Here is a 26,386-nt window from a genome sequence, read left to right on the forward strand (position 1 = left end):
GTCCCCTGTCCCCTGTCCCCTCTGTCCCCACCGGCACACCTACATCCTCCTCCTAACTCCATCCTGAACCTCACTTCTAAAACACCGACTGCCTTTTGCCCATATTTTCATTTCATCTAAACGGACTTGATTTAAAATAAAAACAAGAAGAAAAAAAAAAGAGCAGGATTTAATGCGATCAGCAAGGAAATTAAATCAGTTTGATGACCTACGAACCAGTCTGAAATCGTATTTTTATTATTTTTTAAATAATATCGAATCGTCTGCAGCGTCACATTAAAGAGTAAAAGCTTCGTGGATATCCATCGTTGACAACTTCCATCAAAGCCGTAACGCGTCGCCGCATTCGTTAAAAACTACAAAACCCCCTTTTCACCTGCAGGCGAGCCACTCCCCAGAGCACCTGTGAAATCCTGTCCCCGCCCCCCCAGCTTACCTCTGCGAAGCATTTACAGATAAACGGCGTCGTCGAGCCACAAAATGGAAGCCGGACTTAAAGGTACTCATTGCAGCGCCATAAAAACTGTTTTCCTCAAGGTAATGCGTCCTTAAACTACAGCTTTATAACCGAGAGAAGTCAGACAGTTTAGATGTATTCACGCTCAGATTTGTTGAGTAAAGTCTGCAGATAAAAGTGCTTTGTTTACATTGAGCGCGTACCCGCGTTTCAGAATTGCATATCAGTATATCTGGAAAAACTATTTTCGAGCTACACCGTCTGATAAAGTTTGATTTCTCCGTCTGCAACGAGTACCTTTAAGGTCACGCTGACGAAGATGGAGATTTTGGCCCCTCCCCCAAACCTAAAGAGGCTCCACCCCTTACTGCTCATATTGACGGTGGCAGTGCATCACATGAGAATGAGGGACTTTATTTACATCACTGAGAAACGAGCAAATATCGGCTGAGAGCCACAGAATTCGCTTTGTGGCATCTTTTTTTTTTTTTTTTTGTTCGAAATTACGCAACGAAGGGTGAAATGATGTTAATGAGCCGACTCACCGCTAACATTTTTTTTACAGACAGGAAACCGAAAGTAGTTGTCTGGGATTAATCTCTGTTCCGACGTTAAACCGCGAGCGGAGCAGGTAATCCGGTTTCACACTCAGGAATTCTGTCGTCTCGGGTTTCCAGATTACAGCCATTTTACTTTATTTGATAATTAGCACAGTCAAAAAAAGAAAGGAAGAAATGAAGCAAAGTAAGAACAGCATGATAAACATTTACCACGGCGACACGTTCAGCAGTTTCTCTCACACCGAATGGAAAAAATAAACTAAAAAAAAATGGAATGTCTTCACACAAAAACACGTTTTAAAAGAAAAGGAATCAGTACAGAGTTGTGCTTGGCTTTTCTCTCTGTGAGGGGAAGGAACTGGACCAGCTCCGGACTTCTTTTTTAAATAGTTTAAAAGATACTCGTTGCAAAGTCCTGATATATTATATTTCCAACTGATGCAGCCATGTTTACTCAGGCGGGTCGATCAGCAGGCCTCATGTTTACACTGAGCGCGTACCCGCATTTCAGAACTGCGCCGTTTGATTCCATGCTTTGCAACGAGTACCTGTAAGACTTATCGATGTGATTCTGTTAAGACCGGCGGGGTGGGGGCGGGTGGAGGCGTTGAAGCAGGAATAAGAGCGCGCGTACAGTACGAGCACGCCAACTGAGGCGGTGTGACCAGTGTGGGGGGGTGAGGTGGGACTCGGCCCGCCCCCCCCTGACTTGTCCCTGATCCCCTCCTGCAGGCAGCAGGAGGCGCTCGGCGGTTAGGCTTCCAGTTTCACAACATTACCCACAAGGCAGTGCTTAAACACGGGCGTGAGAACTTGTGCAGACGGAGGCGAGATGCGCGCCACACATAAATATATTAAAAACTCCTCTGTTCTCTGAGCGGCTGATTGGTGCAAAACAGGTTAAAGGAATGTACAAAGTCAAAAAAAAAAGCTTATTTCTGATGAACTGAGATTCAACACCGTTTCCAGTCTGGTCGAAATCAAGCTGCAAAATAATAATAATAATAAAAAAAAAAAAGAAGAGTCAGTAGTCTTGACTGACTTGTGGGGAATGATTTCGTACATTTTTTTTGTTTTAGTGCTACAGCCGTGACGAAGCTGCGCGGCGCGACCCCTGACTTACCGCGGCGACGCTTTTTTTAACCCTTTCGGTTTCCGTTTGAGCGAGAGTGGAGTCGGCGTGGCTAAGAGACAAACAGGAAGCAGACATCGGCACAGACAGACGGACACAGAAAGCAGACGGGAGGACAGGCAGAAAGTGGCCGTCTGCGGGCGGTGAGCGGGGAGAAGCTTCAGGGTCACACAGGACAGATTAGAGAGTAAAATTAAGAGAAAGCGGCATTAAGATGAGATGGCACTGGGCTTTTCCTTTCCTTCTTTCCCTTCCTTCCTCCTCCTCTTCCTCCTTTACGTTCCCTCTCACTCAGATGAGCTCCACGTAGTTGGCCGGCAGCATGCCCTGCTGGCCGGTGCGCTCCACGCGGCCGTACATCCAGCCTTCGTCGATCTGCTGCACGTCTAGGATCACGTCTCCGTCCATGAAGGACACCTCGTCGTCGTCGGCGGCAACGTAGTCGTACACCGCCTTGAACCGCCCCTGTCGGAGCAACGAAGAGGCAGGGGGAACAGAGGAAGATGCCGCGGTTATCGTCGAGGGTTTTTAAAACGTGCCGATAACAACCTGGGAACTGAAATCTGAACCGCTCAGTTCCCCAAATGGGACGTTGCTGCGACTGAACCAGAGTCAGTCTGGAAACTTCTTAGATAAAAAGATTAGTTCAGAAATTGCAGCCTAAATCGTTACAGAACATTATTTTATAACTTCCAGCAGCTCTGCAGCCAGAGCCTAAAAAGGATTAAAACATTCGGCTTGAGTGTAATGCTTGTTTTGTTTCTGTCTTCATATCTTATAATCCCAGCTTAGAAAAGCTGCTTGTCGTGTAAAAACTGGTATAAAAGTGCAATTAAAGCAACTTAAATTAAAACAAAACAACTTTTGTACCCTTTCAACATTATTTATCTTTGCTCAGAATTCAAATATGAAACAAAATCTTCTAAATGTTTTCACATTTATTTGCTTAACTTCTCGAACTGGAGGGTAAGATTCAGGATTTTGGAAAAAAAAAAGATTTTGTTCTCAATCTTTGGTGCAGTTTGTCCCAGTAGAGTTACCGTAGCTTCCTGTCCTTCTCCTCTTTGCTTCACTGAACCTTAAAGAATGTGTGTCTGTAAATAATAGCTGAAGTTTTCTGAGCGATGATTCGATTTGTTGCATAAATTCTCAGTGATGCTAGTCGTGTTAGCTTTTCTATGGCGTTTTCAATGTTAGGTTAGCATCTGCGCTAGTTGTCGGGTATCTGCGTGTGATTATTAGGGTTTTTATGACATGTTACTGTGCACATTTATGTAAAATAAGCCACGGTCATTTGAGCGTTTCAATGATTGCATCACTGAAGCGCCTGAAGATTCCCACGCCCCTACTTACCCTGCCACTGGGAGGTGGGGCAGCAGCCGTCTGGGCCACCGGTTCAGGAGTGGGATCATAGTGAAAGTTCTGAGAGGCTGCAGGAGGCTGGTAGGCTCCTCCTGAAGGAGCAAAGAGGGAAGGAAACTCGATGAAAACTCGGGGCGTCATTTCAGAACCCGGCGTGACCCGAACTATTTAAATCCTGCCTGAATGTTTGAGTCGGTTCTTTCAGAGGATGACGAGTTTAAAAACAAACAACCAACTTAACAAGCAAAGACAAGCTGGTAACTTCCTTGTTGCACAACCTCTAAACAATGAGTCTCTGTACAAAGTTGCAAATCAGGCAAGTAAAACACAAACTGCTGGTTGACTCATCACGCCACAACGTTCCCATTTCAAGTTTACAGTCAGAACTATTAAAGGTTTATCGTCTCAAAGACCTGAGCTCCTGTATTAACAGCTAAAGGACAGAATAACGGGGGTTTGTTAGGACTGTGGAACAACCACCGACGGAGTCCTGCTCCTGATTATTACCGAACCTCCCGACTTCTAATCCTGGACGTTTGTGTGGAGGTGCACCTGAGCGGGTCGAGTACCTTGGTTGTGGGTGCTCGGCTGAAGAGGGACCTCTCCTCCCATCTTCCTCTTCTCAAACTCCTCATGATACTTAATCTGAAACACACAACAGGAAGTGAGTAAGGTGGAAAACGCACGCGTGTTCAAACTTTTTTTTTTTCTTCCCGCCCCTCTTGAGCCGTTTCTGTGCGCAGTTCGTTTTCCATCCACCAGGGGTCTCCCCCCTCACTTCCTCCGGTGCTGATAGGTGGGATGAGTTGGTGGAGGCTCAGGAAGCAGCTCGGTGCTTATAGGAAATGACATTTCAGCAGCCGGAAGAATTGAATGGTCAGAGCTGCATGGCAACCCTTGTTGACACATTACAGAAACACGGGTCAAAAAAAAAACAAAAACGAGGAAGTAGATAAAACTGAGCATCAGAGGCAGCAAGACTGAACAGGAAGCAGACGAGTGTAAACCTCCAACAAATGTTTCATCTGAAGCTGAAAAATCAGACAAATATAACCTTTGAGTTTCTCCTCCTTCGACTAAAAACGACCCGAACCCGAGTAACATTTAAACTCAAACTGACGACAGGAACGGAGACTTTCAGCTGCTTTTCTGTCGAGACTTTTCAGCGTTTTTGTGTGGAGTTCTTGCAGCAGAAAGTCAGGAGGTCAATCAGGTGTGTTGAGCTGCCTGCAGGACCAGGAATTAATTTAAATTCATCTATTTACTGTCAAATCACAAAGGCCTCACATACAGGCACCGTGTGACCAGCTGAGCTCATTAGACTCGACTTTTTACTAGAACGGGTTTAAAATCAGCTCACAGATCGTTAGCCCGACTTTTGACTGCGCGCTCACAATCCAGATCCACCAGAAAATTTCACTTTTTCCAACGTCTGTTGAAAATTATTCAATTTGTAAGGCATTAAGCGACAAGCAGGAAGTTATTCTTATATAAAAACAAAACGAACAAAAGTCAAGCCACATAAAGCAGTTTAAATTCAGTTTTATTTGAGGATATTTAAATCTTAAATAACCCACAAATGTTCTCAATTCTTGAGGCTTTAGGATACGACTTTATGCTTTTTTCCCCCTAAATAATCTGCTTGTTTTATTCTTTCTGCAGAAGTTTTGTCCAAATCCAAACAATAAAACTTGTAGATCCTGAAACTAGAGGTTCTGTCTGATCTTGTGCAGAACAACACAGCTGGTTCTTTCCTTTCTGCCCGCTGAAAATGAGCCGAACAGCCGGCCTTCCACTTGTCACCGCGCCGATAACAGACCGACTCGCTGCGCCGCCGTCAGGATTCAGGGGATGATTTGAAAGAGCTCAGTGTGCCGGCGGCGCTCGCTGCGAGTGCGTTCACAGTCTGGACGGGAGCGTTTGCACAAAGACACTGAAGTGAGCGAACACAGCCGCTATTCTCAGCTGCAGAGTGTGTGTGTGTGTGTGTGTGTGTGTGTGTGTGAGAGGGAGATTAGTTTAGTTTATTTAGGTTTAAACAGAGGGCGAGTGTGGATTCATAAAAGTGTCCAGAAGGAAACAGAAAGTGAAAGAATTAAAAACGAGAACAAACACAGCAGTGAAAATGTGTCTTCATGATTACAAATTTTAACTAAAACCAGATTTTTTTCTTATTAAATGAATGCAATAAACGTTTCTTTCTCTCGTTTAAGCAGCTTCTTCATCATCGTACACATGTGAGACCGTTCACTGACTGAAAGCAGTAATTACCCATCAGCCACCCTGCTAATTACACCATTAGAGAGGAGGCCCGTGCAGACGCGGTTGTGTGTAACTTGTGTTTTGTGAGAAATAAATAAAAGCCCTTCACAACTGAGCGAAGAACATTCGATGCGTTTCTGCACCGCTGTTCTGTAGCTACGGAAAAATAACAAAATAAAAGCTTCAGATGGATAACTGGAGCAGACAGACCTGGAGAGGGACTTCAGGTCAACCTATTAAAAATATTAAAAAAAAGGAAAGTTTGCAGGCTTGATGGACTAAGAGTAGAGGGCATTATTTAATATTCGATCAAAATGTCAGAGTTTATGGCGTGTGCACACAGACGACACCTCCTGAAATAAAGACGGTGTTTGGAAGGAGCTTGGTAAACGTTTTCACGCCACTTCTAACCGTAGTATCTGAACTTCTGGTGACTAGTAGGCGAACGGTGTCTGCAGCAGGGCTCTCAATGTCCTCGCCGCGCTCACAAAGAACCGGCTGCTCGTTACACTCAGAAATCAGTGAGACAGCAGCTGAAAATTTGCCTCTTTTCTTTAAATTTTGAGCCGGACGCAGCCCGGTGAGATACTACCTTCAGAGCCATGATAGAAGATCTTATGTTGAAGATTTATTAAATCCTAAAGTGCTGGAAACTCATAAGACGGCTCTGAACATCTCAGCATCGTATGTCTCTGCATTCACCATCATCTTATTTTTTAAAGCTCATTTAATTCTCAAAATCCTGTTTGAATGAAATCGCAACCGAATCAAATTGTGAGGCGCCTAAAGACTCCCGTCCCCGAGATCTACAGCAGCTGTGTCCAGTCCTGGTCCTGGAGGACCTCCTTCCTGCAGGTTTTAGACACGTCTGACTGATTAACGGGCTCTGCAGAACATCAGGAAACATCTAAAACCTGCAGGACGGTGGCCCTCCAGGACCAGGACTGGACACCACAGAGCTACTGAAAGTCTCCAAGGATTTGGATGAAGAGGAGAGAACAGCGTTATGAAAGTATTGTATTATATATTATTGAAACTGATAACTATTATCCTTTCATCTTAATAACCCCTCCCTTTCAGAGGGTCAGGAGGGTTGAGGCTGGGACTCACATTGCTGATTTGATCCTGCGTTTTCTTAATTCTCTGCATCTCCGGCGTGTCCGCGACCACGCTGAAACCTTTTCCTTTGTTCTTCTCGAAATCCTCCCTGTAGTGGACCTGCGGGGCAAACAGGATCAGGTTAGGAGCAGCGTAAAAAAAAACCAAAAAAAAGTGGGGGTAAAACTCGAAATGCAAATGAGGGCAACAGTCAAAAAGGAAACGCCACAGCGCACGCGAGTCAACGCGGAAAAACCGAAGGTAAAACTTCCAGATGAGTCGAACTAAAATCCTTCATCACAAAGAAGAAAACTGATACTTGTAGTTTATTCGTTCTGGGTTTCAGAGCTAATAAAGAACTTTTATAGCCACAAGAAAAAACTTTATTTAAACAGAGTTAACATGAAAATACTCAGAGGTGCTCACACTGAAATGTTTTCATTTTAACAAACTGTAACGAGGACGACACGTTTCCTAACACTGCTACAAGAACTGGTTGTGACCAGGAAGCTCTGTTTTTATTTTTTGCAACAAACGTAGGTGAAATAGGTGTGTGTGTGTGCGTGTGTGCAAAGTAAGAACGGGCTCCTGCATACGACAGGCTTTGTGGTGACGTGAACTTCCTGTTTGGTGAGGAGGGCAGGCCTTCTGTACAGGACATGACAGCAACCATATATGGTTAAAATGAGAGGTGACAATCAGCGCCTGTGTGTGTGTGTGTGTGTGTGTGTGTGCTTCCACCCCACCCACCCGGCTCTGACCCTCAGGGCAGAGGAGGAAACCATCAACCCATGTTTTAATATGACTATCAGAATGTGGACGTTCTGTTTCTCGGCGCTGCAGGTGACCTGGAGGACCTGAAACAGGAAGGCGCGGACAGGTGTCAGACGGCGACATGCCCAGCCTCTTCCTGCCTCCACCCCCCCGCCGCTCGCGTCTACAGAACCGCTGACAGCTCGGAGGCCCGACTAACCCTCCGTTTATTTCCCCGACGCCTCGTGAGTCAGCTGTGATTCACACACGGTGGGTGTCGCAGTGCGATCCACCCGGTCCTAACGTGGCGTCCACCTTTAAAAAACAAACATGGCTGATCCCGACTCCCAGAAGAATTACAGCCCGCTCTGTAACGGCGCCCACACAGACAGCTCAGGGGGACTGATGTGGTTTTGACTCATCTTCGCCCTGCAGTCTCGCTCCTCTCGTCAGAATACGATCCTCCCCCGTCTTCATTTCTTTGTCCTTTTGAGTCCACGCCACAGCTTCCTCTCCACCAATCACAGCCGTGCTTTCTCTCCCCACCCACAATCTTCCCTCCCGAAGCTCCTTTTCTCATTCATTCATATTTTACCGCTTTAAGAGCATGATCCTCGCCTCTGCTTCTATTTGCATTCCTCTAGCTTCTTCTTCTCTCTTGAGATTTTGTCGCGTCTTCCTCCTCCCTTTTCTCGGTGCCTTCCTGTCTGATCCGTTTTTGCCGCCGTTCACCCTCTCCTCCTCCTGTCTCTCTCCCCCCAGTTTTCTCCACCACAAAGTCCTGTAATGAGATGTGACAACCCTCTACCCCGCTGCCATAGCAATAAGGTTCCCGTAGCAACGCGGCTCCGGTGATGGTGGTGGCGAGCGGACAGACAGGAACAGCAAAATTAAAATGACATTAAACAGATACCCCTGCAGTTAGCGGGAAGTTATTCGAAACAACCTTTGCTTTCATTTCAGTCTTTTTTTTTTTATAAAACAGGAAACTGATCCGCCTCTGAACGGGACTTTTTCGTGATAAATGCTCAACACTTCCGTTTGTGCAAGCAGCTTCCTCTCCACTGTTAACGTCTGACGCAAGATAAACCGAACGCCTCGCGTTCCTTTTCAGGGAATGCATGTCGCCCTTTTGGAGCAGAGAGCCGCGGCCGTTTGGGTTGATCTGACCCGACGATCGTGTTGGGAGCGACTCTCAGCGACTTCCGCGCCAAATTTCAGCTCAGCAGCTGCGAAACTGACCGAGTTGCAGCCGCTTTCTGTGATTTCCAGGATCAGCTGGCTGCGACCGCCATCTTACCAGAGTTTTAATCAAATCTGTCCAGTGGTTCAGGAGATATTTTGCTGACACAGACGGGTGGATAATTTATGATCACTTGACTCTTATGAACCGTCTCTGAATGAACAGTTGGGTTTCTGTGGGGGTTGTTTAGATATAGTCCACCTACAAAAACACCATCTGTCCCTCAGTCCTCCCCCCACTTCATAAAACCTCTTCTCTCCTCACGTCTCACCCGTTCTGTTTGACAGCGGCGTTCGGATTAGGCCTTGATAAGCTCCGACTCTGACACTATATCGCTGAGTTCAGGTGTTCATCACCTCCATGACCACACGGGTGGATAAAAATCAACCACCCTCGGCATGCAGGCTGCTTCTAAAACCATTACTGAAAGAAACACACCCAGGAAGTGAAACTACGAACGACAGACTTGAAGGTTTTCAAAAGCAAATAAAGTTTGGTGCCAAAGATGACTGATTGTTCTACCCACTCAGGCTGTAGTAGGTCTTTATTTAGCTACAGGCTAAAAGAAAACGGATAAATATGGCTGACAGCCTAAATGTGAGCACAACTCTCTAACTCAATCAAAGCCAGGCGGCGTCGCACTCGACCACGACTGTCGGAGACTAGCTGGTGACTCAAAACTGCCAGGAATTAAGCTTATTTTCTGCGTTCTGAGTGTTCGGGACGAAGCAACCAGCAACCTGTGATGCAGCGTTTTGAACAATCTTGTAAAACTGCATTCTTGGTCACGCACATTATTCTGTTGACTTCCGCCTACAGAGCGCCTGCCCTGGCAGCCTTTAATCTGCTGAAGAATAAACCGGAAGCCTTGAACGTCTTCTGCTCCCGCGCAGGATTCAGACTACAACTCTAGTCCTCCTGAGACGGGGAACACCGTTTTAGAACATCGAAACTCAGCAGGACTGAGAACGAACCACCACCACGGACGCCATCAGACACCCTGATGATTCCCTTGCAGCCCCAGTGAGATACTGCCTTTATGAAAGCAAAAATAACAAAAACCTCTTAATTTGTTTTCTGGTTGTTACATTTTTAGCTCCAATAGAAGCAGTTCTGTTACACGTTTGCAAATTAGTCCTCATCCCTTTTTTCCCCAGGAACAGGATGAACCGAAAGAGTGCAGGAATTTGTTATTTCAGTTCTGCCATTTTATGTTTGTAGAGTCAAAATACCAAGGCGGGTTAAAAGTTTCGCCCTACTGGTGTTCTAGTGACAAAGGAGGAACCTGAAGGCTGGTACTGCGTGCCAGCCATGTTGCCAAGGCTGAAATGGGACTGGACTGCAAAAATGTTTGGGTACCTTAGGTGGCAAGTCTCAACAAACATCAATGTGGATTCAGGTTTTCCCAGAATGTTGCTCAGTAACAAAAGGACCAGTGGTAAAAAAAAAACCCTACGGTCACTGTGGCACAGTCCAAAACCAAACCAGCTTCATTAAATATAAAAATCTAATCTTGTTCCAGAAAGGAGTGCACCAACGTGGTCAAACCCCTTCCTCCTTAAAGCACCACAACCACAAAAACAGATATTAGAGAGAAATCACAGCAGGACTCAAACCTCCGGAACAGCTGAGTTTCCGTGTAAATGCCACGAGACGGTTTTCTCTGACTGTTTGCTGGTTACTCTGCAGCACGGGCTCAGATGCAGAGCCGAGTACGTTTAGGATAACAATCAGAAAGACGGCGCTTCCTGCAGCGTTCAGGAGTTCAGTGATGAAGGATTAAATCTTCTCCCGACTGAAGAGAAAAGAAAAACCTGAAAAATTAGTCATCCCTTCAGTTTCTGGCGTAGCTTTTTTTGACTTCGTCGGTGAATTTGTTGTTTCCAAAACCTCTCATTAATCACGTCATCCTGTCGGACTCCGTAGTCTCATTTATGTCGGTTAAAAAACGCATTTCACGGCTCACTTCCCTGCCTCGTAGCCATGAGCGTGTTCGAACACAATGAGACTGATTGTGTGGTCTGAAGTGGGCCGAGGAGCGGCGTTCCTTGATCCTCAGAGTCGTCTTTGAAAGGGTTTCCTCCGAAACCCTCAGCAGACTCTCTGCCTTTTTGTTGTTCAGAAATCTGAACAGCCTCAGTCTGATGAATGTCTGTAATATTTCGGTTTATCAACGTCCCGCTTGTTGCTACTCAAAGTGTTCATTTGCATGTGGAGTGTGAAACCATGACCCCAGAACAAACCCGTCTCTCAGGAATATATTTTACTGTCAGGTGTGAACAGACCCGGAGCTGCTCGGGACACATGATAACATCCGGCGCAGACGAGCAGTTTATTACGTTACACAGATAATGGCTCACAGGTACCTGGCTTTGCATCTTGCTCTGCTGTTTGAGGCGGAGGTTCTCTGGAGTATCAGCCACACAGGTGAAGTTTGTCTTGGGGTAGTGTCTGTAGGAATAAACAGAGAAGAGCGGGTTTAAAACAGAACAAAAACACACACAAAGCAGATGCCAGCGTCCACTCAGACTCGGCAAGGCTCTAACACAGCTTCTGTAAAAAACCCAGCATAAATCAGGCAGTGTGCAGCCTGTGGCCCCACTGTGGAGGCATTTATTATTCAAGGTAGTTCTGAGGTTGAGTTAGGAGGCCCTGTAGACAAAAAGCATGTCAGTGTAACACACAGTGCTCCATCAGTGAGAGCCAAGGTAGCCTGGAAGAGAGGAAACGCAATAAAAGGGCTGTGTGTGTGTGTGTGTGTGGGGGGGGGACTGGAAGCCTCAAGGCACCAGAAGTTGGAGGCAAGCCACAGCAGGTGTGGAAAAAAACAAAACAAAAACAAAAAAATGCCTCTGAAGCGCTGGTATGGACTCTGCCACTTGTGAGCGGCGCTGTGAAATAGCAGGAAGAGGAAGAGGAAGAGCATGCAGCAGCGAGGTCAAAGAGGCAGAAGGGCGAGCAGGAGTGACATCACGGGCAGTCCCCTTCAGAACAGCGTGAAGGCCCGTCGTCCTCCAGTCCAGCAGAAATACGTCTGAAACCACCGGACTTTTTCTAAAGACTCGTTTTCGTCTCGTAACTAAATTAAAAGGCAGAGCAATCCCAGTTTTCTTTGAGCAGAAATGAAGAATCTACAGAGGACTACTGCAAGTAAAAAAATAAAAAAGTTAAGTGCTTTTTACTGTCGTGTCTGAGGATTTCTGGGAAGGCGCCAGTTTACTGTTCCAGGTCAAAAGATGCTTTTATTCCCTCGAACGCGCATCAAGACTTCTTCCCAGACAGCTTAAAGACGTCTGATTTTCCTCAAACTCGTCCAGATCGCTGCTTCTGAACGGGGATAATAAAAACAAGGCGTGCGTGAGGGAACTAACTCTGTGAGGCTTCACGCTGCAGGCCCTCGGCCCACAATTAAAGATGGCTGCCGGAACCGTGCAATCCTTGAGGCGGGAAGAACACACGGCACAGTTCCAGAGGGAGAAGAGGAGCTCATATGGACTACATTTCCTGGCCTGCCTTGGGATACCGGGTGTCCTAAAAATAAATATTTAGGCACCATCGGTACTTCTGGGTAACCCACTTAAGCAGTGTGTTTACGGCGTCTATGGCAGCGTGAGAAAACGATCCTAACCGTCTTTCCTGGTGTGATTATATCAAATAAAAACATTTCCTGCCAAACTTTCACACTAGGAGGATGTTCTGTTAAAAGATGACAGTTTGTCCGTGTGCTGGCTATGGTCGATTGGCCCTGGCGTCCATCTTGAACTGAAGCTGATGACCTTCAGAGTTTCATCACAATCCATCCAGCGGTTCACAAGATATTGTGCTAACAGACAGGCAGGGTTGATTCCAAACAGTTAATATCAAAGTTTTAAACGTAGTGCTCGAAGCAGGTGTTTGGTATAATGGTCAGCTACTACCACACCAAAATTTAGCTCATTGTCTGTAAAATTTACTGATTTGCAGCCATTTTGGTGTTGATTATTTGCAGTTGTGGATGAACATCTAGTGATTAAGTTTCATTAAATCTGTCCTCTGGTTCAAGAGATATTTTGCTAACACTACAGAAAAATAAATACAGATAAGCAAAAACATAATAAAGCTTTGGGAGTCATTCTTTTTTACTCTAATCTGATGCGTTCATGCAGCCGTGATTCTAGAAGAACAGCACAATCGGGTCTTTCACAATACTTTGTCTTATTTCCCCAGTGAAGAAAAAAACGAGCAGCCAAACATTAAAGCATTTCCTCCTGAAGTTGGGCGTATCTGGGTGGTGGTGGAACACCTCCCTTCATTCCCCTGCTCGTTGGAAGCAGCTGGGCGTGCATGCTCGACGTGCACGATTACAATCAGCGTATGTGTTTGCATCACTTCCAGCGCGTCTGCAGAGACCGCCGCTGCGCTCGCAGGCCAGCGAGCCAGCTGACCGAGATCCCGCGGCGTGCGCCCGCGCTCTTCGAGTCTTCTCGACGACGTGACTCACAGGAACGCTCGTCTGTCAGGTTGTTAATGAGGTAGCAGGAGATGGTGACCTATGCACAAAGGAGGAGTGATAAAAACAGAGGGGGAGGGGGGTGAACGGTGGGAGTTAAGGGGGGGGGCACGCTTGTGTAATCACACCGACGAGCTGCCTACTGTACAGGAGGAGCGGTCTGCTCGCTCAGTGGGACCAGGAGACGTGGCGGCCGGCCTGTGACACCTGGAGAGGTCGTAATAAAACATTTAGCAGCCAGGATTCATCCACACAGTCAAGACCAACTAGCTGCAAAATCTGCAAGCTCAGATGTTCGATCCTTGAAGAAAACATTATTTTAAATATGCACGACAAGCAGAGGGGGATGTTCTATCAGTCGCAGGAAAGCTCAGTTTCTGGAGCTCTCTGCCAGTGAAGATGGAAAGAATTCAGCAGAAACATTTGCATCATAAACCGGAAAAACAACCAACCGAGTTGAGCCACGCCGTCAGTGGTTCTCATCCTGAACTGGGCCGTTCATTAATGAGAAAACAACAAATAACCACAAGCTGTAATTCAGAACGCTGTCAACAAAAAGGCGCCGTGAATGCCAACGCTCCCACAACCCCCCGCTGACAGCATCGTCCAAACTCTCAGGGAAGGGAGTGGAAACGCAGCGAAAAACAAACTGCACCTATATCAATTATCAAGGTCAAATTTGAGGGAGTCGAAACAAAGTAGTTGTCCCGCAGAGGAACGGCGTTTCGTTCCTGAGGCAGCAGCCTCTTGAGGGGATGTTTACTCCAACGAGGGTCGCTTTAAACAAACACAACGAGGCGAAATAAACACTCTGAAGAGCCTCGCTCCCGTGCAGCACAAACGGCGAGGCGGGAAGACGAGCCTCGGTTCCAGCAGAATGACGCCAAACGCCCAGCAGTCACTGAAGTAAAACTACCACTGACCGAGCTACACCCATTTCTGTGTTGGCTAATGTGGATGAGCTGCGGCGCCCATCTTTAATTGGACTGACTCCAGTAAATCCAGGAATTGTCTGCAGAAAGTTTAGTTAAAATCAGTCAAGTGGTTAATGGAATATTTTGCTAACAGAGGCATCAGGCATGTTTATCATTCAGCGGCGGGCAGTAAATATGAGTAACAGGTACAAGTTGATGCTCCCATGTGAATTTAAACACTGTAATAAACTTATTTAAAGTTTGAGGCGCCTCCAAATTGCTGTTTTTCTTTCTCGCAGCTGATTAGATTCGTACCGGGGCTGGGCGAGTCGTGCCGTGGTCACCGACGCCGTCGTCCTGACTCAACCGGTCCGCGTGAGAGAACAGGTGGAGCGAACACACCTGGAGAGTCGGCGTGCTGCTTAAATGTAGGAGGGGGTCGGTGCCCAAAACAGAAAACTTAAGATTTCCTTTTTGATTTATTTATATTCTGTGTGACGGAGATCAACGAAAAGCCACAAATACTATAAAAACGTCATAGTAGGGATGTGAAAAAGTTCCAACAATAACGCACGTATGATCATGTGAAAACCCAGCAGGTAGCTCCTTCAGGTGCTTGCTGCAAGCACGTGCACGTACCGAGAGACGTGCGCCTCTCTGCTCAACAAAAACTGCGGGTTCGTTCGCGCAGGTAGTATTAATACCGACGTATAAATACTACTTCCTCTTGACAAAACGCACCTTTAGCAGATAAGCGCAACTATAACTAGAAAGTGTTGAGAGACAAAGACCTCGTTATCGAAATATTCTCGTGTTTTCGTGCAAACAGCCACGCTCCAAAAATAGCCTTTCGAGCTCGTACCTCTGAACCACACTTCGGCCCAAATTAGGCGACAACCAGAAACAGGCGGTAAACTTAGACGTTATTTAGTTGCGTAAAGATGAGACGGCTGAATAATAACACCATACGGAGCTCAAACTGAATCATGGCTAATTTTCTAGAGAAATGTCACCCGACTTTATAATTATAATCTGACAAATAACAAGCGAGTGACTCAAACTAATTTAGAGGAAGTTTTTGACTTTTGGGTTTTAGGTTGGTTTCATTCTGTTGCTGTTTGCTTACGGCGTTTATTTACCAAAAAGCAGATAAAAGAGCGACTGTGCTTCATTTAGACGTTTATTATTTGGATCATCTCAATTTATCACCCTATTATTGCTACCGCTTTGTGGGTTTTAGCTTTAAGCTAAATTTGATGTTTTTAGCTACTGCTAATTTTAGATTGTTGCTACTTATTTTGCTGAGTTTTGCTTTTAGCGACCGCTCCGCTCCCTTCAGCTACTGCCCTGCTCACTTCAGCTTGTGCGGGTTTAGCTCCTGCTGGCGGGTTTAGCTCCTGCTGGCGGGTTTAGCTCCTGCTGACGGGTTTAGCTCCTGCTGACGCGTTTAGCTCGTGTTCTGGCTGTTGTTAGCAGTGAAGTCCCTCAGCGCTCAGCATTTACTCTTCATTTTTGCAGAAACTGCTTCATATTCCCCGCCCCCCGTTGTTGTATTTTTGCACCGTGTCGACAGAAAGTGCCCCACTCCCACTTTGTACCCGACTTCACTCAGAGAGGAGCTACGACCCGCAGCGAACGCCGGAGACCGCTCAGCTCCAGCGGCGGTCCGACGGACAACGCTGGCTCTGATGTGTTAAGATGGCAGTTCGGCTGACGAGCCTGTCGGAACACGAAGAGACGCCTTTTTCTCTGCAGCTCTGAAAAACGAACCCGGAGGAGGAGAAAATGGTTCCACGTAACGAGTGAGGGGATTCCATGGATTCCTGGGGAGCCTCTAGCATGTACTGAAGCATGAGGGAACATGCTAGTTTCCAGAGGGTCCGCCTCTGTCACTGTAGAGGAACTTCAGGAATTTCCTTTGTTGATTCCCCCCCTTCCCCACACAGAGGAGGGAGGGAGGCACTTTCCCACACCACCCATAGGCCTTTACTCCGAGGGGGAGGGGGGGATAACTGGACGAGTCGCAGATAAACAGCAGAGGAGGAAGAGAGGGGCCACAGTTGGGTTGGAAACCCTCACAAACATTCAGCAAGGCCCCGTTTCAGTTTGTGGTCAGATTAAATCCCGTCTGAAGGTGAAAAAAAACACACGAGACACTCAGAAGGAAGGATGAGGGAGAACTTACGCGTTGCAGTATGGTCTCTTCTCGAAGCCTTTGTAATTCTTCATGTTTAGAGTCATTTTACAGACCTCGCAGCTGAAGCATCCTTTATGCCAGTACTGTCAGAAACAGAGAGGACACAGCGGGTTAAAGAGGCAGAGATCGGACACGTTCACTTCAGCCCCACCGAGGGACCAGACACCAACAAGAAAACACATTTTCTGCAAAACAGTGAACACTGACAGCTGAATGACTGCTGAAGAAGCTGAAACTGAGCATAACGCTAGCTAAAATAAGCAAAATGCTAAAGCTAATCATAGTATAATCTATCCCAAAGTAGCTCTAAGACTAGCTAAACGCTCAACATACCAGAAAGATAGCTAAAATGCTAGCTAAAAAAAAAAGGTTAAATGAAAGCTAAAAGTAGCATAAAAAGACAAATATAAAGCCAGTCAGCTGAATCAGATTGTTTTTAAAGGAACTGAAGAGATCTCGGCATATTTCTACAGGTAAAATATTTGTAAATAAGGTTAATTTTTTTGTTTTTAAGCCTAAAATTGACCAAGTGACATCGCCCGTGTTCGCAGACGAAGGGCAGAGCTACTTTTTCAGCTCCCAGAGGTTTCAAATGGACGCAGGTTTGAAAGCGACGGACGTTGGAGAGAAGTTTGTTCATGTTGACGCCGAATGGCTTAAAAAAAAAAATAAGAAAGCAACTTCCTGTTGGGGTGGCCGGGCCAAACCGTTGCAGTCAGAGCATCATCGGTAAGGGTTTGGGGTTTGAGCATGTGTTGCTGCTTTAACCAAATGTGTTAGTGTTTTTATCAACAGTGATTGTGAAATTTCACACTTTTATTACCAGCCGATGACCTCAGAAGTTCTGGGGTTTTTCGTTTCCAAACTGAGCGTTGCGTTTTGGTCAGTTTGTTCCTCCCTTCGTGTTTCCAAACCCTCCATCGTCTCAAGAGCTTTGGACTCCATCTTTCAGTCCTCCCACCCACCTGACCCCTTTTTTCGCTCACTCTCCCGGCCTTTATCTCCGGCCTGAGGTGCCTAACAGATTGAAGGGAAGAGAACTGGATGAAATAAGGAGGAGGAGGAAGGGCGTAGAAAACACTGAAGTAAAGAGCGGGAAGGTTACGAGCAGTGGAGGGAGGGTAAGACAAAGGAAACACCAGAGAGTGAAGCAATGATCTGGCTGCTTCCTGCCATCATCGAGGAAGAGAGGGATGACTGGAAAGACGGAGAGAAAGAAGGAAAAGAGGAGGGAGGAATACTTATTGCCGTGGCCTGAGGGCGTAACACCACCCCTCCCATTCTTTCACTCGCTAACACTGTCAATTGCCCACACACAAAAACACTAATCTCCCAAACAAAACGGCACAGAAAGACTATCCAAATCAGACGTAGCAGCTGTAGTGACCGTTACTTTCTAATCCTTTTCTCGTAAACAAATCCGAGCTCGGTTTGAAACATTCCCCCGGTCCCTTCATGTGCGTTGGTATGGATCGATAACAGCTTTGAGGAAAACGTTGAGAGCAAACTGATGTCGGCATAATCGTAATCATGGCAGCGAGATGTACGGAATCACAAACAAGCAGCTTCTTTTCTGTGTTATTATCCATCTAATGTATGGCTTTGAGCCGGTCTTTAACAACAAACTCTGCCCGTTTGGTCCGGATGTTGAGACCACCCAGGAAGGAAGAAGCTCGTGCCTGTAGGCAGAAGAAAAGGCTCGCAGTGGAAACTACACCTGAGCCAAATCTTTAACTAAAAAACTCCTCCTGCCCGGCTACAGACGGACACGTCGCGTCACCCTTTCCAGAAACAACAGGGCGCTACGAGCAGATTAAGGTCCGCGTGCGACGCTGATTCAGTCAGAATTAAACACACAAGTAAAAAGAAGCCGCCGTTGGTAGCTGTGCCACAAGATGCTGCAAGACCAAAACGGCACAGGACTTCCCGTCTCGTGAACCGAAAGCAAAACAAACCAAATAAACAAAAAAAAAAGACCTGCCTCATGACTTTGCTTCAATCGTCTGTGTGGGAGAAGTTTAAACAAACATGTTATTTCTTCTATAAAAAGTTTAAAAATAAGGCAATATATTAGGTTTTATTTTTAGACCTGGCATCTTGTCCTATCTGTGGGTTAAGTGTCTTATTACCCCCCTTAATTGCTACCATTACTAAGCTGTTCAACAGCCAGGTACGGACTTTGACATTCCTGTTCCCTCCCAGATTAAATATTGACTTTGGGTCTACGTTTAGTAAACTATTCCCTCGGTTCGCTCAACCAGGTAAACCCACATTCCAGCGGGACATTCCTCGCCTTCACGGAGATAATATCGTCTCGAGTGACAAACGATGGTCCAAACAAACAGATTTAAGGTGCAGGAGCTGCACTGATATACAACTATTAAAGTCAGCCCCAGAGTTTTAGCATAAAAGTTAGTAATTACTTAATACTTCAGTGGTTCCCAAAGTTGGGACTGGGACCTCAATGTGGGTCACGAAACACCAAATGTGGGGTCTAGACACAGTCTACAGAAACCAAATTACCTTTATAAAGACAATAAATCACAGATAGTTGATGAGGCTCTTTGTTTAATAGCACATTGTTAATGTTTGTGTGCTTTAACTAGTAATGGTTGGGTCACAAGTGGCTCAAAAGCAGTTGGGAGCGAGTTTTAGCAACCCGTCGACCATTATTGTGGAGACGAGGGTTGGTGGTTAAAGCATTTTACTGAGTAATGGTTAAGCTGTCCAAACGACTGCTAACGTCAGCGTTACACAGAGCCGTTAAGCTAAACCACTGATTAAATGGACAGTTTGTTAGTTTTTCCCTCTTCGATGTTAAGCTCTCAGAAACTCTTTGTCTCGCTACAGGTTCGCTTCCGAGTTGAGGTTTGGTGCCTTCTTTCTGAAACCCAACCAGAGTCTGAGAAAAGGGGTTAAAAATAAATAAAAATGAAAGTGCAGCTGCAGCGCTTGTTCACTGCAGAGCCACATAAAAAGGACTCGACCTAAAAACTAACCTCAGTCATATTAAAATAATAGAATTTCTAAGCCCTTAGAACAGCAGACGTCCTGCGGTATCTGTAAGGACAAACTCGTTCTCGCTTTACACCCCGACCTGTCTCTCAATGAACGTTTCGGCTGTCAGAGTCCGAATTAGTTTTGGTTAAAAAGGCCAAACATGGAGAGCGACAAGCTGCAGCGTGAAGCTTTAAACGAGCCGAAACAAGTCTCCCACAGCTGAAGAATGTGCGTCTTAAAACATTAAAGGTGCTTCTCACTTCAGGAAAAATGCTACGCATGTTTAAACTACACATCGAATACATTAAGAAACACTTTTCTTATCAACTGCAGAGCGTACTTTATATTCCTGTTGCAGCCAGAGACGGAGCAAATGTGCAAAATCTGCTTTTTATTATGCATTTACAACAAAGAGTTTGGATGCATGTGTTCCTGGTTCATGTTTCCTGGAGGAGGGGAAGGAACAGGAGAAGAAGAAACGATAAATCATCAATTCTAACCTCTGAGTTCATAAAAAAAAGATCTGATCGATGTCAAAATAAACCAATAAAGCCTTACAGCTGAGCAAAACAAGTTTAAAAAAAAGGAAACTCAGAGTACGTAAAGTTAATTGTCACACTTAATATTTAAGATAATATTTTTATAAACGTGTGGTTAAACACACCACACCCAAAAAAGACGGGACTGATAAACATAACAGATAAAAGGTTTGGGAGGTAAAATCTGGTTTTAGATGCGACATCATTGAACCAATTTACAAATAAAAAAAAAAAAGAAAAAGATTTTGTTGATCTGTGCTTGTTTGTCCCAGCAGAGCTACCGTAGTTTCCTGTAGCTCGTTTTCATCCTTGCTTCGATGAGCCGCGAAAAATATAAATCTGTAAACTAAAAACTGAGGTCGTCACGACACGGCTGGCTTTAGAAATGACGCTAAAACGTTTGATTCGTGTAAGAAACACGACGATAATCGACTCAGCTTTTCAATGCTAGGTTAGTAGCAACGCTAACTGTTAGCAGCCTGTGATTTATAATTTTATTTTATCATAAATCAGTGTTTATGTAAAGAAAGCCATAGCCATTTAGGTTTCAAGACAACTGAAATGCATCAATATTTGTTTATAATCGCGTCACAGAATCAAAACTGAAACAAGCTGACAAAAAACTCCTTCCTTCTGATCACGTCTGTAAATAAGTTGTTTTATTTGGTGTTTAATGTCAATCAGTAACTCCTGCTCCCTGCAGATATGATCAAGGTGTTAAAATATGTTCACAAGTCAGACGTGAAGAGGAACTAATCTCTATGAGTCGTTCAGGCTCAGATTCACGTCGTACCGGGGGGAGAGACAAAGCAGCGATGATGAGACGCATCCCAAATGTGTGTCAGAGGGGCCGTCCGGCCGTTAGTCCTCTCTAGTTCCAGGAAAACCTCGCTCGTCTGAGCCGAGGCGGGATCTGACAGTCAGCTGGAAAATGAGGACACTGCAGAGATGGAGCTCTAGAAATAAAACACACACACACACACACACACTCTGTCTCCTTGCATCAGCGCAGCTCAAGGGCACGTGTGTAGCCTGCGTGAACGTGAGTGTTAGTTGTGCTGCATGTAGGTTATACGTCTCAGTGAGCGATGCGTGTGTGTGTGTGTCGGCGGGGGTCCGAGGCTCCGGTCAGTCAGCCTTGCCGTCCTCCATCAGGGAGAAAAGAAACAAAAAATAAATAATGAGCAGCGATACAAACCAACAGCACCATTTGAAGGAAGGAGCATACAAACAAACCACCTTCCTGTGGTTTACACGCCCCTCTCGTTTCATTCATGGAATTGTTTAATTTAATTAAATAAACCAAATCTCAAATATCACGTTGCTTTTAATCTTAAAGTTTTAAACTGAGATCATCTCAGCGATAACACAAGACCCCTCGCCCAGAGCATGTGTCGTGAATGACTTTCAGCTACTATTCCAACGCAGCAGCCATTTTTATGTGTTTCTTTTAAGGTCGATCAGCACCTGGACTCCAGTCAGAGACGTACATCCAGTTGTTACTTTCTGGGGATTCCCTTAAAACTCGTCTAGTCGTTCATGAAGTATTTCAGCAGCAGCCATAAAGGCGCAGGCAGAAACACCCCCTTATAAACGATGGCCCAATACGGTTGGACTGTTTTAAGACGCGCTCATTAGTGATTATTAAACCTATTAAAGCTCTGAGCAGACGCCTGCAGAATACAAAGTGTGTGGTTTCGAGTGTTAACTGCTGCTCATCCGATGTCAGCCGCGTCCCACGTCGGCGTGTGTGTGAAGTTTACAGAGCGGATTATTCAGGGTGTTGGAGGTTATTTTTGTGCAAGAGAAATCACCTAAAGACGCTCGCATCTGGTTGGTGATTCTGTGGGGGGGATGTTAACGAACGCCGGTTAATTTTAGGTCTGACCAATGTGCAGAAAAACGCTTCGACCTGAGTGGGGCGGATTTAAATTCACTTTTCAAACCACTCCGGACTGTGAGGTGCACTTAGTGATGCGCACATCCTCTACAGTAATGAGATTTAAAATATATATATATGAAACAATAAATCCCAGCAAACAACACAGGAGAGGAAGAAAAGCTGACAGAGTTCTGCTTCATCACGCTGGACAATCATGTCCAGAACTAAACTGTTTATTTTATTTAACTCCTGATTTTAAATTCTGCTTTAAAAAATAAAAAGTGCAGCTAAAACACACAAAGTAGTTTCTGGTTTTTCAGCTCTTAAAATAACCTGACTACATTTTTAAAAGAACCACCAACAGGTGGGGAAATACAGGCTGAATTAACATTCTTTGAATGAATGCTTATCGCCCGCCAGCTTTCACCCTAGAGACTTAAATTAAAATGTTTTAATATTGAAGAGACTTGGAGCTGAACTTGTTTTGGTCAAACCTCACAATCACCACGGCGTCATCAGACGCGTTAGCGCTTCAAGTACATGGAGAGAATGGCGCTCAGCGACTACCACGCCCAACTTTAGCCCAGTTTGGACCATTTTTGTGTCTGCCGCGGCCGCCAACTTGAATCGGGTCGACTCAAAATGGTAACTAGAGTGAGATGGATCCAGGGATTGCTTTCTGGAAGTTGGTTTGTGCAGTTTGCCTCAAGAGGGCTAAACTGTCATTCAGACCTTTTGTAAAAACATATATGATTACTCGTTCAAAAACTTTTAAAGGAATTATCCATAAGAGGCGGCATTCTCGCTCCATAATGGCCGTTAAACCCCAGCCCTAACCTTTGACCCCTCTTTGCAGCGGTTTCCTGGGACTGAGGCAGAGGCGGCGCAATGGCGGCTCCTTTCCTGACCAGATATCTGACACAGCAGCCACAGAATAAACCATCCAAACGTTAGGAAACTGCAAATGGGCACAGATGAGGAAGTCAAAAACACAAGCGGAGCAAAACGCTCGAGTCAACACACATTTCTGGAGCTTTCTTTGAAAGAAATGTGTGCTAAGCTCAAGGCTTGTAGCCTCTTAAATCAGCCGAGTGTTTGGTTTAGTAAACTGAGCGACTTTTAGCATCTTCTAAAGACGCAACCAGAGAAAAGCAAACAAACGGAGGGGGCAGAGAGCCTGAAAATCCAACCTGAACTCGTCTGTTATGTGTAAACAAAACAGGTTTGAAGTCTTTTTTTTGAGCTTGAATGATTCAGAGGGACAACATTGGAGCTTCGACAGAAAATAAAAATAAAAACGCACCTCTGAAAGCGGTTGTGTACAATCACTGGGGTAAAGAAAATCTTTTAAAAAGACTTTCAAGAGGACTTAAAAAGCAGAGAAAAGAACCCAGATCTAAAATATGAGCGGCGGCTCGAGATTTCTGCAGAAATGCTTCAAACCGTCATAAAAAGTATGTCAGACTCAACAACATAAAAACATCTACATCCACTGAGTTCATAATAAACCTAACAGATGGTGAAGTCACTTCCTGAAGCTGATTACAGAATAAACCATGTAAACTTCTGTTTCTACAGGTGCTTTCATTTACCTGAAGGTTTGATTTTATTGATCAAACATGTGGGATCAACTAATCCAGATATTTTCCCAGTTCGACTTTTAATTACAAACATATTTCAGATAAATTAAAGAACGAGTCGGTTTAACATCAGTGTCAGAGGCTGACAGAGCATCTGGAAGGAATGCATATCGACCGCCACCTTTCGTGCCACCTTCCCGCGTGAGCTTGAGCGACTACCACACAGAGTTTCAGCTCAAAACACACCAAACTGTTTCTGTGCAATCAGCCGCGGTGGCCATCTTCCACAAACCAGCAGGTGATATCAATCTGCAGGTGGTAACAGTCAGCACACACACACACTCAGCAGTTCAGGAGAAACGTTTTCCTCGTAGGTTTGACTTGAAAAAGGGAAGTTCCTCCAACAGATGAGCGTTCAGCGATTCTTCAGAACCAGCTGGTATTTTAGGCCCTGAATGGGAGCTAAATCAGAGACGAGATCGAGCAGACGCTCACTTCCTGTCTCCGTGCGCGCTCAGCGACGCCTAGCCCTAATGAATGCTCCGGACGGGCTGGCGACGATGCTTGCACCTCTCCTGTGAGCGCCCAGCTTTTTGGTCAAACCTCAGAAACGCCGTTACGCATGCAGGAGGCGTTGGCGCTCAGGGAATGTGTTGAGGATGACTGTCAGCTACTACCACACCCGACTGAGTTGCAGTCAGGGTTTTTTTTGTGTGTGTTGGCTGAGGCTGGTTGAACATGGCTGCATTTGTGCACCTAGCTGTACTTTCTGGGAGTTTCGATAAAAAAAATCAGCGATTAGGTATTAGGGACGTAGCGCGTTTCCTGGGAGTGTCCGTCTGCTGGAATGCAGGTCACAGGGCACGTCCGGGGCCGCACGCCGATTTCCCTCAAACCCGCCAGCGTCCGAAACACCTGGCGTGAATCAATTTGAGCTCGGATCACAGAGGGGTAAACGTGCTGCAGTCCAGGGCTGATGGTACTTTAGATAAAGTGCTCAGCGAGCTCTTTCTCCACCTCCTTCTTGCCTGTCAGCCCTGACAGATAATCTCAGAAGGGATTGATTTTCTACAGACTCTGAGGTGTCCATTAGACAAATCATCTACTTGGTTTACAAAAAGGAAAGATTAAAAAACACATCTGTGCAGCTCCTGGCATTTATATGCAAAGCAAACAGACCACACCCAGGTTGCTGTCCTGCACTTTATCTTGTTGCAGTTTAAAATGTTTGTGCAGTTCTCAGTAAATGCAGGCAGGGTTTAATGTTTCCTCCTCACACACACACACACACACACAAATGGAGTCGAAAACAGGAACGAGACTCGTTTCCTTCACTTCTTTTTTTGCAGATCCCCAGAGAAACTCTGACCTCTCCGAAGTGAATGTGGGTTAAAATTGACAAGATTACCACCCTGATTTGAGATTAGGCTCTTTAGGTGAAACTAAACCTGCTTTACTGATCATCCCCGATTAGGATTACAGCCAGTGAATTTGAGACAAATGAGTGATTTCTTTTTTTTTTTTTTTGGTGGGGTGGAAGGGGTAGAGTTGGGATATAAAAAAACACGTTTAATCCGGTTAACACGAGTAACACAAACACCTTGCCCAGGGGACACGTTTAAAAGTCTTTGTTTTACCTTGAAAATAGATTTTATGTAAAACAAAATGAAGAAGAAGGGGGGACCCAGGATTTGCAGGGGTCGCTTTTTTCGGCTCAACACCTGCGAAGGCCCCAAACCAGGCGCGGCTTTGGGGGTGAATCGACACCTTTTGGTGCCACTCCTCTATGATTAAACCCACCAAACTCCTCTTCTTTTTTAAAATAACAACACGCTACCCTGGCTCGTCTCTATATCGCTTTTTAAAAATTTTATTGTTTAAAAAAAAGACCGCGCTGGCGTGCCTTCGTATTTTCCAGACGTTAGCTAACGAAGCTATCATGCTAACATGCTAACGTCGAAATACCTGTTCGGTCGGGCTGCGGCTCGGCTCGGCTCACCGAAAAAAAACGAGAACCGTTCGGTACCAGTCCGGTAGAAATGAACTCCGTTAACAGGGCGAAACCCCGTACGTGTCTTTAACCAACCCAAATGACACAAAAACGATCTCTTACCTTGTCCAGACAGTTCACTTTTTCCGTGGGGTAAACGACTTGGTTACATCTGCTACACAGCGGATTCATGTCGGGAGGATGTTAGAGCCCAGTTTCGCCCCAGAAAACGCGTATCGTTCCGGCCTTGGCGGTGTGCTGTCGTGGGGTTCGGTTCGGGAACAGCTCCAGGCGTGGGACTGTGGTCGGAGGAGGAGGAGAGAAAAAAAAAGAGAGAAGCCCGACCCGGTTGCTCTAAGCGAAGGAGGAGGTTGTTGTTGTAGCCGCACAGCTGGCTGTCACTCCACTAACCAGACACGGGAGCGCGCTCTGGCTTTACCCTGCCTCCGGTGCGCGTGCCCGAGCACACAGGGCCCGAATCGTTTCATTAACTTCAAATCACCAGTTTTTAATCACCAAAAAAGGTTACCACAAGCATTGAAACCTAATCTAGGCTTTTATTTTTTTTTATTTTAGGAACATATGTGCTCACATAGCTCTCATCCTGTGGGGTTTTTGGGGGGATTTACCATTTCAAAATGCTCCCAAATCGCCTTTTTAATTTTTTTTTTAACCAGTCTGCCACGTTCACCGCACGTCCTAGACGATAACCAGGTGATACATTTGGTTAGGGCGCCACCTGCCGGGCAAAGCTGTAAAACAGTGCTCCTCGAAGCGCTTCCTGAATGCCAAATATCGCGTGATCTCGCACAAGATCTCGCGAGATATGTTATAGCTCGAAATACACTGTATGTGTCGAGGACGACTCTCAGCTACTACCTCACCAGATTTGAGCTCAGTATCTATGAAACTGACTAGAGCCATTTTA

The 26,386-nt window shown here is 45.6% G+C and overlaps 1 protein-coding gene across 1 annotated transcript; it reads right to left on the minus strand.

The window, feature by feature from the left end:
* Positions 1-896: 896 nt before the first annotated feature.
* On the minus strand, positions 897-25,871 carry lasp1 (LIM and SH3 protein 1). The gene is made up of 7 exons (XM_017419431.2): positions 25,582-25,871; positions 16,456-16,550; positions 11,234-11,318; positions 6,884-6,991; positions 4,081-4,156; positions 3,503-3,603; positions 897-2,614 (listed from the first exon to the last, which is right to left on the minus strand). Exons 1-7 carry the CDS (start codon positions 25,648-25,650, stop codon positions 2,441-2,443), a joined length of 708 nt encoding a protein of 235 aa, XP_017274920.1. The 5' UTR covers positions 25,651-25,871; the 3' UTR covers positions 897-2,440.
* Positions 25,872-26,386: the final 515 nt, after the last annotated feature.

Source organism: Kryptolebias marmoratus, linkage group LG12 (genome assembly GCF_001649575.2).
Source record: "Kryptolebias marmoratus isolate JLee-2015 linkage group LG12, ASM164957v2, whole genome shotgun sequence".
In the NCBI taxonomy this organism is placed as follows: Eukaryota; Metazoa; Chordata; class Actinopteri; order Cyprinodontiformes; family Rivulidae; genus Kryptolebias; species Kryptolebias marmoratus.

Coding starts and splice junctions, on each gene's coding strand:
- lasp1 (XM_017419431.2), bottom strand. CDS start 25,650: ATGAATCCGCTGTGTAGCAGATGTAACCAAGTCGTTTACCCCACGGAA. Junction 11,319..16,455: donor AAGAGACCATACTGCAACGC/GTAAGTTCTCCC, acceptor TTATTCCTACAG/ACACTACCCCAAGACAAACT. Junction 3,604..4,080: donor GCCGAGCACCCACAACCAAG/GTACTCGACCCG, acceptor TTGCTCCTTCAG/GAGGAGCCTACCAGCCTCCT.